Below are 12,015 nucleotides of genomic sequence, written 5' to 3' on the forward strand. Positions count from 1 at the left end.
TGGAGTGGAGAGACAGTGAAAGAGCCAATTTGGTGGATGGGGATGATTGGGAGACTATGATGGATAAGGGCGGATGGAGGGAATTTGGCCAGGACACCAGGCCAGTTACACCCCTACTCTTTACGAGAAGTGCTATGGGATTTTTAATGACCACAGAGAGCCTGGACCTCGGTTTAGAGTCACATCCAAAAGACGGCGTCCACTGAAAGTATGGTGTCCCCTTCACTTTACTGGGGTATTAGGACTTAGACTGCAGGTTAAGCGCCCCCTGCTGGCCTCATTAACACCACTTCCAACAGCAACCTAGTTTTCCCATGTGGTCTTCCATCCAGGTAATGGTCAGGCACAGCCCTACTTAGCTTCAGTGAGTAGCTGTGGCAACCATACCTGAGTCCGCCTGAAAGAGTTGGTATGGGGTACAGTTATTGCAAACTCTGGTACAGTTCACTTTTGGTATGAATGCAATCGAACCAAATAACTGAAATGGAACACCAACTGTACAACAAACTTTAGTTTTTAAAACGTTTATTCGTGTGTGTATGTAATTTACCTTGATGACAAGCAGGACTGATCCAGTGCAAACAGTGATAATGCCTGCTTGTCTCCTCCAAAAAACACTTCTGCAGACATGACACATGATGTTCTGAACGTTTTTAATGTTTTTGAAGCAGATAGATGCAAATGGCTCTCTGTTTTTTGGTTTTGGTAACAAAAGCAATAGATTCCGTATAAGCAATTGACTGTGATTTGCGGACGTCTCCAATTTTGCACTCTGTTTTCGTGGCCGTCTACTAGCAACAGCTGTACGCAAAACAGCAGCTTTAAGAGGGTACTGGGGTTCAGAAGGACTAAAAAGTCAGTGTGAACACAAACCAGCTGAGGGGGCACAATCGAACTTGGGTTCGGACCAGGCTTTAGGACCAAGTGTGAACTCACCCAGAGAGTGTATGGGTTGCAACTAGAAGGGCATCTGCTGTGTAAAACATATGCTGGATAAGCTGGCTCATTCCGCTTTGGCGACCCCTGATGAATAAAGGGACTAAGCTGAAGGAAAATAAATGAATGAATAAAAAAGGTTGTGCGGCCATGTTCAATTGTTTCTGAAGGCATTTAATTTGTACTTACCAACTTAGTGAATGTAAAGCACAAAGACAACTAAATGAAATGTATTTAATGAGAATTAAACAAAAAGCATTTATAGAATATTGTTCCCAATCCCTAAATATAAAATTTCAGCTCTTGCCATCAAAAAGAAGTTTTAGGCAACCTTTTTGTGTTATGTGTAATGTGAACGGTTGTGTGGTGAAGCCAAAGATGAATTTCCACTTGAGGACAATAAAGAGAGTAAAATTTTCATTTTGGGGTGAGCTATATACCTTAAATAAATCTAAAAATGAGTAAATATGATAAACAAAATTAAAAATTATATAATTTAAAGGTTTGACACAGATTAATAGGTAAATGTGAAGCACACTGCATTTCTAAAATTTATCACTTATGTAATTTTGCAAGTCTTGTAGTTTTTATTAATCGTTTAAATTAGTTTTTCATGTTTTAGTTAAAGTTTTAGGATTTTATATATATTTTTTGTCATTTTATTGTTTCAAATACGTCCACAGTTTTAATTCAAATTAACAAAAATTTGTTCATTCATTCATTTTCCTTCGGCTTAGTTCCTTAATTCATCAGGGGTTGCCACCGACCGGTTGCAACCGCCGACTTATCCAGCATATGTTTTCCACAGCGGATGCCCTTCCAGCTGCAACTCATTACTGAGAAACACCCATACACTCTCACATTCACACAAATACACTACGGCCAATTTAGTTTATTCAAATCACCTGTAGCGCATGTCTTTGGACTGTCAGGGAAACCGGAGCACCCGGAAGAAACCCACGCTAACATGGGGAACATGTAAACTCCACACAGAAATACTAACTAACGCAGCCAGGACTCGAACCAGTGACCTTTTATGAGTAAATATGATAAACAAAATTAAATCATTTAAAGGTTTAACACAGATGAATAGGTAAATGTGAAGGACACTGCATTTCCAGATTGGTATCACTCATGTTATTTTGAAATTCTTGTAGTTTTTATTAATGATTTAAATTAGTTTTTCATGTTTTAGTTAAAGTTTTAGGAATTTTGGTGTCATTAGCTACGTTTCCATCCACCTATTTTAATGCGCATTTTGAAGATGCGCATAAAAATGGTAGATAAACATGGCTAGATGTGCATAAATTTTGAAAATGCAAATAAATAACATATCGGGATTGTCTTCTAAGGTGCAGGTAATTTATTAAATAAAGGAAAGATTCACACAGGTTCTCCTACCGCAGCAAATTCCGTTTTTACTTTAGATTTTTGGCGCCAGTTAGTCAGGACGTGATGATTTTGTTCTCTTTGACTACTTAGACTTTTACACACCTGAAACTTGTCTATAGCGCTTGTTCACTGCTGCTCTTATAGTTGTGTAAATTGCTTCCTTGTCCTCATTTGTAAGTCGCTTTGGATAAAAGCGTCTGCTAAATGACTAAATGTAAATGTAAATGTACTTGGAAGGAAAAACTGCTTTACTTGCATGTCTTATATGCGATATTCCAGTTATGCACATAAATTTAGTTTGCATCTTTGGATGGATACATAGCTATTGTTTTTTTGTTTCAAATTTGTGTTAGTTACAATTAGTTCACTATCAAGCGAATATTGTAGTTTTTATTAAGAGTTTGAATTAGTTTAAATGTGAATGTTGTCAATTTCTTTGTTAGTTTTGGTAGTTTTGGTCATTTTGTTGTTTTGTACGGTAAATACAAACATATTTTTAAAATGTTTTAAATATTATTTTGTAAATACAAACATTTTTTTATACATGCATGCTTATATTGGTTTTAGAAAAGTTTATTTTAGTTTTAATTAATTAATTTATTTAGTTTGTTTATTTGTTTGTTTGTTTTCTGGGGTTGTTGGCTTCTCCCACCAGTAACCGGTGTGAAAAAAAGCAGTGAATGGGGTTTGATTTTTCGAATTGATTGGCACTTCAGGTGGAAAACAAACAAAAACCTTGACCTCAGTGGCTTCTTCTTCACATACATTTCACACAAGTTAAAAATGTGAATGAATCATCGGTATTGAAAGCTTGATCAGGCATTTCAGCAGCAAATATTTAGTGTCGGTGCTATTGAGGACGGATTGGTATTGTTCAGGGTATGACGTGCAGGTGGGTGGATGGACATGGGAAATGGACCCAAGGTGTAGCTGCCACTGTGGCTCTAAGAAACCACTGAGACGCTTTCAACAGGAGAGACGATGACTCATGCATTGACTTTTGAGTGAGAACACAGGATAGTGTCTCTGGTGTGAGCGTGCCTGTTTGTAAGAAAGAGAGGAAGAAGAGAGAGAATGCGCAAATGTGTTTTCCGACCGCTTTGAAAAGTAGCGACAAACTTTATGGAGAGCGGCCTCGTTATTTAGAGTAAAATCAATGTCTGGTTGGACATTGAGTTGCTTTGTTCAAGCCGAAAGTAGTTTTCATCATGGATAATGCATTTTAGTTTTCTGATTCCAGTCTGTTTTTTATTTGGTGTCCAACAGGTTGTTCTGGACTTAACCTTTGGGGCTGGAGGTCATTCAAAGGCAATTCTGCAGTCGGTTCCTGGTGTAACGGTGGTGGTTGCAGATCGTGACCCCACAGCTTTCCGAATGGCCCAGCGATTAGCTGAAGAATGCCAGTGAGTTACACTTTAAACATACTGATTCCCCTTTCATGCAGAGTGCTGGACCCATCATAAAGGGATAATTTACCCAAACATTTACATTTATTCGCAATTTACTCACCCTTAGGTGGTCCCAAACCTTTTTTAAAATTCTGTTTAAATAGGACTGGACGATATGGCAAAAATTTATATCACAATATATTTCTTTATTTCGGTCGATACGATATAATTCCGATATCGATATGGACAATATTAAAAGCCAGGAAAAAACTGCCAAGAACGCATACAATGGATGTCTGTACCCACAGATGTCTGCAAACTGAATTTGCAAAGTCTATAATAGCACTGACGTCATTCAGTGACAAGTGATAATGTATAACATTTAATATATGTAATAAAATATATATATGCAAATTTATATCGAAATACCGGAATTTTTTAAAAAATCATATCACCATTATTGAAAAAAAATCTATGACGATATATATTAATATCAAATTATTGTCCAGCCCTATGTTTAACACATAAGATGTTTTCAAGAAAGCTGAAAACGTGTAATTGACTTACATACTAGGAGAAACAAAACAATGGAAGTCAATGTTTACAGGTTTGTAGCTTTCTTGAAAAAAAAATGTTTTGGTGTTCAACCTAGCAAAAAATTCAATCTGGGTTGGAACAAGTTAAAATATCAAAATTAAACAAAACAACAAGATATATATATATATAAATTTCAAGAGCAAGGACATTTTCACCGTTTTTAAATGTTTGAAATAATTTTTAGGATCACTATTGTTAGCCCTCTTAAAAAATATCATTTTTTTCAAGAATGGCTAAAAAACCACTGTTGTCAAAAGACTTGCCTAATTATCCTAGCTTACTTATTTAACCTTATTAACCTAATTAAGCCTTTTAATTACCCTTAATTACACTGCCAATTACACTTCCAAATACTAGTATCTTACTAAATAACTAGTAAAATATTGTGTACTATAATCATAGCACAGACAAGAGAAATAAATTATTAAAAATGGGTTATTAAATTTATAAGGTTTAAAAATGTGTGGAAAAACAATCTCTATTAAATAGCAAATATTTGAGAATGAATTTAAAATTTACACGAGGGCTAATACTGATTGATTCACTTTCTTTTCGGCTTAGTCCTATTATTAGGGCTAATACTGTACATTTAAATTTTTAGGAGTTTGAAGGAGGAGTTCCTTCATATATATACAAATATAGTTAAAGTCAGAATTATTAGCTCCCCTTTGAATTTTTTGTCTTTTTTAAATATTTCCCAAATGATGTTTAACAGAGCAAGGAATTTTCACAGTATGTCTGATAATATTTTTTCTTCTGGAAAAAGTTTTATTTGTTTTATTTCGGCTAGAATACAAGCAGTTTTTAATTTTTTAAACACCATTTTAATGTCAAAATTATTAGCCCCTTTAAGCTATATTTTTTTGATTGTCTACAGAACAAACCATCATTATACAATAACTTGCCTAATTACCCTAACCTGCCTAGTTAACCTTTTTAACCTAGTTAAGCCTTCAAATGTCATTTTAAGCTGTATAGAAGTGTCTTGAAACATATATAGTCAAATATTATGTACTGTCATCATGGCAAAGATAAAATAAATCAGTAATTAGAAGTAAGTTATTAAAACTTAGGGGGGGGGGCTAATAATTCAGGGGGGCTAATAATTCTGACTGTAACTGTATATGTGTCCGTGTTTTTATATAAAGTTTTTTGGTAAGAATATGTGGTATTTCAAGCCTATTAAATATTATAATTATATTTTTTCAGCTCCTCTGTGCTGCACAGACCAATAATTAAAATTAAAGTAGTGAAAAGTGGTGTTTGACTTGCCAGATTAATTTGCACTTCAGGTGAAGAACAAACCTCAACAGATTCTTCTTCACACATCTTTCTGAGTTATAGATGTGAATGAATCATTAGTTTTGAGGCATTTAAACTGTCGGGGGAACTCGACACGTGTCTTTAATACCTGTGTCCCGTTCCATGCCCGTTACGATCCAGTGGGTGACGGTCACGGGGCTCTTTGGTTTTGTTTATGAGTGTGTGAGAGAGAGATCCTCCAGTGCAGATACAGAATCCCCGCTCTCACCCACGCTCAGTCGAAAGGCCCCAGCGTCTCATTTGTCAACGGGGCCTAAGGCTTCAATGACAGGGAGAGACGCTGCCACCCACGCAGGTTCCCCTGTTTCCTGCGTGCGAGAGTGTAGGATGAGGAGAGAGAGAGAGAGAGAAGTAGAGCTAGTGTTTAATAAAAGAGAACCAGAGGAGCAGGCATGAGGGCTTTGCGGGCGTGTGGTGTGTGCGCGTGTGCATGAGGCAGCACTGAAAAAAGCTCCAAATGAGATGTTCCTGACTCTGCAGCGTGGGTAGAGATACCTCTTTACGTGGATTCCGGGGAAACCTGTCTCAGAGGGACCGCTGCTACAGAAACCAACGTAGGAGAGAGGAATGAGAGAGGGAGAGAGAGAGAGAGAGAATCAGGACAAGCTATTCTGTCAGCAGCTATATACTCCACCAATGAGGCCTTTGACTCCCACTCATGATGAGAGGCTGGAGAAGCTGAAGAAATCATGCAATTAGCCAATATTATTGGATGGCTGTGTAAGAGGAGCAGGCAGCCCACGCAATCATCTCTCTCTCTCTCGGCTCCTCTTCTTTCCTCACTTCTACTCTCGTTTTCTTGTCTTCTCTCCTTTCTCCTCCTCTTCTTTTCTACTCATCTGCTCTCCTCATTTTCCACCTTGTTTTGTATTCTCTCACTTTTCTCCTCTTTTCCTTCTTGTCTCTCTTTGTGCTTGCCTCATCTTCTCTTTTCCTTTCCTCTCTTCTTCCATATTTTCTCTCACCTTATCTCCCTTTTGATCTTATCTTGTATTTTGTTGTCTCATCTCCTCTCCTCATAATCTTGTCTCTTCTTCTGTCATCTTGTGTCAATTAATTCGACCTCATCTCTGTTCAGCTCTTGTTTTCTATTATTTCTCAAATCTCCTTCTTTCCAATCTTCGTGCTTTCTCTTCTAAACACTTGTCTCAACTATTAGCTGTGTTTCTATCACCCTTAACATTGTGCAAATTTCAATTGGGAATTTGGAAATATGCATAATGAAAAACTCCCGTATATCACAAAAAAGGGTAAAGGTAAGTCATGCCTAGATAATGTGATGGCAACCACCAGTTATGGAGAGATGGTGGTAGACCCAATTCAATAAATAGGAATTGTTAGAAGTACCATGGGATTTTTAATGGCCACAGAAAGTCAGGGCAGAATGCTTATAGTGTAGTGTCACTGTACTGGGGCAGTAGGTCCCACATAGGGATGCAACGATTAACCGATTTCACTATTAACCGCGCTTTAATTTATCATAGTTAATTAATCGTAAAGGCTTTTTTAACACTGCATTTTTGCACTGAACAAAACTGCTGCAACTTAGCAAAGTTATGTCAACTGTGCCCTAGTTTAAAGTTCAGAGCTTATACGTTGAGGCTAAAGTTGCCTTTCCACTGCACACAACAATTGACAAGCGACAGACTGGAAGTCCTTCATTTCCAATGGAGAGTAGTCCCGAGTTGCATGGAAATCCCATCATCTCAGTATGTGGAAAATTCGGATCCGATTTGTGCTGCGGATACGTTGAAGTATGTGGAACTCTTGCGACTAGACTGTATGCGACCATTCCAAGCAGGTCCGTGCAGGCGAAATGAGAATTATTATTTTTTTACATCATTTTTTTTAACAGCAGAATATTCTGTATTCTGACAGTCGTGTCCAAATGTTGTGTGCAGTGGAAAGGCGGATTAATACACTCGCACACTGGATTAACTATGGCTGAGGCTAACTGACGCCTCTCACACCGCACATAAGGGCCATTCACATATCACATCTTTTGCGGGCACAAGTTTGTTTTTTCCAATGGAGGCACATGGCCTGCGCGCACAGATTGGGTGCGATGTGCATACGGCGCGCGTTCTTGGCGCACCTACTACATCCTACTCCATCTGAACTTTTCAGAATGCTGCGACCGAACTAAGAAATACAAAATAAAAAAATACTAAACTATTTAGTGATATATTTGATCAAAGACAGAGGTTCAGCAGCCTTTGAATGCATTTGTTCTCTTTAAAAGGGAAATACTTAGCGAATATGAAGCTTAGATTTACATTAGACATATACTATTTTTTTATTTATTCTTATTTTTATTTATTTATTTATTTATTGTTCTGTCATTTATTTTCAGTGTAAACTTATTACTTATGTCTAAATGTCAACAACTTTTTTCACTTACTTTTAAGTCCAAAGTGAAATGGAGTATTGTTTGTTTTTATTATTATTTTGTGCTGTTTTATTTCGTTACTGAGCAGCAATAAATAACACTTATATAATATAAGTTCTCATGTGATTTTCTAAACTAGTCGTTTTTTGAAAGTAATGAATGCATAATCATTTTGATAACCATTAAAGCGCAATTATTGCTTAGACTATAATCATTTGCAGCCCTAGTCCCACACAAACAGGGTAATCGACCCTACACCACATTCAACAGCTAACAGATACACCTCATACATGGCTGCTCCAAAGTACTTTTCTTTCAAGTATTTCAAGTACTTATGCCCCTTTTGTATATTTATATGTTTTTTAAATGTATTTAATGTAGCTAATGGCAAAAGTTGTGCACATTTTCAATGGAGAAGGTTAAATTTTAATTTTCCCTCTACTGTTTTCTTATGCTCTTTCTGCCCTTCTCCTTTTGTCTCATCATTTTCTCTCTTCCACTCACTTCACTGTGTCTCTTATCCCCTCTCTTCTCATTTCTTCTCATGTCTTCTCAACTTTATTTGCATCTTGTCTCTTTTTTGCCTTATACCCTCTTTGTCATGGATTGGTCAGGCTCTCACGACCCCCACTCACGAAGATCACCATCACCTGACTTCTAATGAGCACACAGCTGCATCACATTCACGAGCACCAGATAAAAGCACAGCACTCCAGTCGCTCATTGTCCGGGCTCGTCTCGACGAAAGCGGACAACTGAGCGACCACTCAGCGTAGTCATCCTCAGCTAAAACAAACGATTTACTTACCTGTTCTCTTTGTATTCCTCCTAGTCTTCCTGGTCCTCCCGAATCGTCCTGTCTTCCAGTCCTTCCAAGTCTGTGTCATCCTCGGTCAGCTGTATCTGGTGTGTGCTGTCCATCCTCGTGTATTCCTGTTACCCAGCCACGGAGGAAAAGACCCCAACATCATTCCTGATCCTCCTGGCTATCCTTCATGTGCTCCTTGTTGTCATTTAATAAACACCCTAACGTTTCCTTACCTCTGTCTCCTGTCCGCTTCATAACAGAAGCCCGGACCTATAACGACGACAACATGAGCACCCCCGATCACCTTCAAGAGCTGGTGGACCAGTTGAAGCGGATTCTACAGCCACCAGCTCCACTTTCCAACGCACCACCAGCACCGAGCACTTCCGCCTCCACAGTTTCTTCTTCGGCCCTTCCTTCCAGTCCCATGGCCCGACCAGCGCCCTACTCAGGCGGAGCGGGGGAGTGCAATGGTTTTCTGTTACAATGTTCCCTCATATTCGAAATGCAACCTTCTCTATATCCCACAGATAAGTCGAAGATCGCCTACATCGTATCTCTACTCTCTGGACCTGCACTTAAATGGGCTGAGACGATCTGGAACCAAGCCGGGCCGGTCATGAATTCCATCACTACCTTCACGGAGTATTTCAAAGAGGTGTTTGGACGTTCTGATGGGGAAGTAGCCGCTGGAGAGCAGCTGTATCATCTAAAGCAAGGTACTCTATCTACACAGGAATATGCTCTCCGGTTTCGCACTCTAGCAGCTGCAAGTGGATGGAATGAGAGATCGTTGTTGACCACGTACCGGCTCGGCTTGGAACCCACTCTCCGAATCCAACTGGCCACATTAGATGATACAATGGGTCTGGAGAGATTCATCCAACATTCTCTCCGATGTTCCGATCGTCTCCGTTCCTATCAACAGGACACCATCACCCCCTCGTCTGCACTCCTCCAATCGCCTGAGTCAACAGCCTCTCCAGAACCAGAACCCATGATAATAGAGTCTGGAAGACTGACATCAGCGGAACGACAGAGGAGGCTGACCCGGGGTCTGTGTCTATACTGCGGTGTCAGTGGACACACCCGTATGGAGTGTCCCCTTCGTCCCATTCGGACTTCAGTGAGTGTATTCAGTACGAATATTGAACAATGTAAACCACTTACTACCACCGTACAAATAACTACTGCCTCTATTTCTCTCCTTGTCACAGCCCTCATCGACTCCGGGTCAGCAGGGAACTTCATCTCCCAATCCCTCTGTCGTCAACTCCACCTCCGTACTGAGGCGTCCTCGCATGTATACCAGATACAACCGATAACCCAGTGCACTCGATCTTCGACCCGTATCCATCGACAATGCGAAGACATCCTTCTTCAAGTGGGGTTGTTACATCAAGAGAGGATTCAATTTCTGGTTCTGGAGGGTGCAAATATGGACATCATTCTAGGGCGCCCGTGGCTGGTGAAGCACGATCCCATCATCTCTTGGGGCACAGGAGAGATAAAGAAATGGGGATCTGGATGTACACCTGCCTGTTTTCCAAATCTCCCTCTTCAAGGTCGGAACCCCATTTCTTTGTTTGCAACATCGGTCGAGAGCCCTCCTGAGAAGCAGTCTATCCACATTCCTAAGGAGTACAGCTCCTTTCATGATGTCTTCTGCCCCAAGAGAGCTTCCCAGCTACCGCCGCATCGGCCATGGGACTGCGCGATCGACCTAGTTCCAGATGCCCAGTTGCCAAGAGGTAGGATCTACCCGCTCTCGCTTCCAGAGAATCAGGCAATGGAAGATTACATAAGGGAGGCTCTGAGTCAGGGGTACATACGTCACTCAAAATCACCAGCCGCCTCAAGCTTCTTCTTTGTGGCCAAGAAGGACGGAGGGCTGCGTCCATGCATCGACTACAGGGTCCTAAATAACGGTACAGTAAAATACCGATATCCCCTTCCTCTGGTACCAGCCGCTTTGGAACAGCTCCGAGAAGCTAAAGTCTTCACTAAGTTGGACCTCCGCAGCGCGTATAATCTGATAAGAATACGTGAGGGGGACCAATGGAAGACAGCATTCGTGACCCCTACTGGCCACTATGAATATGAGGTCATGCCTTACGGTCTGGTCAACGCCCCCTCCGTATTCCAAAACTTCATTCATGAAGTCCTCCGGGAGTTTCTTCACCACTGTGTAATAGTGTACATAGATGACATCCTCATTTACTCCCGGAGTGAGGCCGAACATCGCCAACACGTTGCGGAGGTCCTACACACATTGAGAGAACATCACCTCTACCTCAAAGCGGAGAAATGCTCATTCCACCAGAAGTCGATTCATTTCTTGGGATACGTCATTGACCAAACCGGTATACGTATGGATGGGAAGAAAATTGAGGCTGTTCTATCCTGGTCAGAACCCACTTCCATTAAGGAGCTCCAGAGGTTTCTTGGGTTTGCTAACTTTTATAGACGGTTTATCAAGGACTACAGCAGGATTACATCACCTCTCACTAATCTCCTCAAGGGTAAACCCAAAGGACTGGAGTGGACCAAAGAAGCAGCCGCAGCCTTCCGCCTTCTTAAGAAGGAGTTCACAAGGGCCCCACTCCTGACTCATCCTGACCCAAATCTTCCTTTCGTGGTGGAAGTGGACGCATCCACCACCGGCGTCGGGGCAGTATTATCTCAACATCATGATACACCGCCCCGACTGCATCCCTGTGCCTATTTCTCTCGGAAGTTGAGCCCGGCGGAGCAGAATTACAGCATAGGAGACAGGGAGCTTCTAGCAATCAAGCTAGCCTTGGAGGAGTGGCGTCACTGGTTGGAGGGAGCCAAACATCCGTTCCAGGTGATCACAGATCACAAAAACCTCCAATACATCAAAGAGGCCAAGAGACTATGTCCACGTCAAGCCAGATGGTCACTTTTCTTCTCACGTTTTGATTTCTCCATTTCCTATCGTCCAGGACCCAAGAATCTAAGAGCAGACGCTCTCTCTCGTTTACACGAGCATCACGATCATGAAGAACTCCCAACGAAGATTCTTCCCGAACACATCTCCATTTGTCCGATCACCTGGAACGCTCCTCCAGTCGTTGCCACTCCGGAAGCCCCTGCTCCGCCGGGATGCCCTCCTCATCGGCAGTTCATACCACCTGAACACCGGGTAGATCTGATCCACT

The 12,015-nt window shown here is 40.9% G+C and overlaps 1 protein-coding gene across 1 annotated transcript in view; it reads left to right on the plus strand.

Moving 5' to 3' along the window:
- The window catches only part of mettl15 (methyltransferase 15, mitochondrial 12S rRNA N4-cytidine), a 133,084-nt gene that overhangs the window by 66,782 nt on the left and 54,287 nt on the right, over window positions 1-12,015 (plus strand). Inside the window, exon 3 of the mRNA XM_056461612.1 lies at window positions 3,595-3,731. Within this exon, the coding sequence (XP_056317587.1) occupies window positions 3,595-3,731 (137 nt within the window). The remainder of the gene's footprint in view (window positions 1-3,594; window positions 3,732-12,015) is intronic.

Source organism: Danio aesculapii, chromosome 7, assembly GCF_903798145.1.
Source record: "Danio aesculapii chromosome 7, fDanAes4.1, whole genome shotgun sequence".
NCBI lineage: Eukaryota > Metazoa > Chordata > Actinopteri > Cypriniformes > Danionidae > Danio > Danio aesculapii.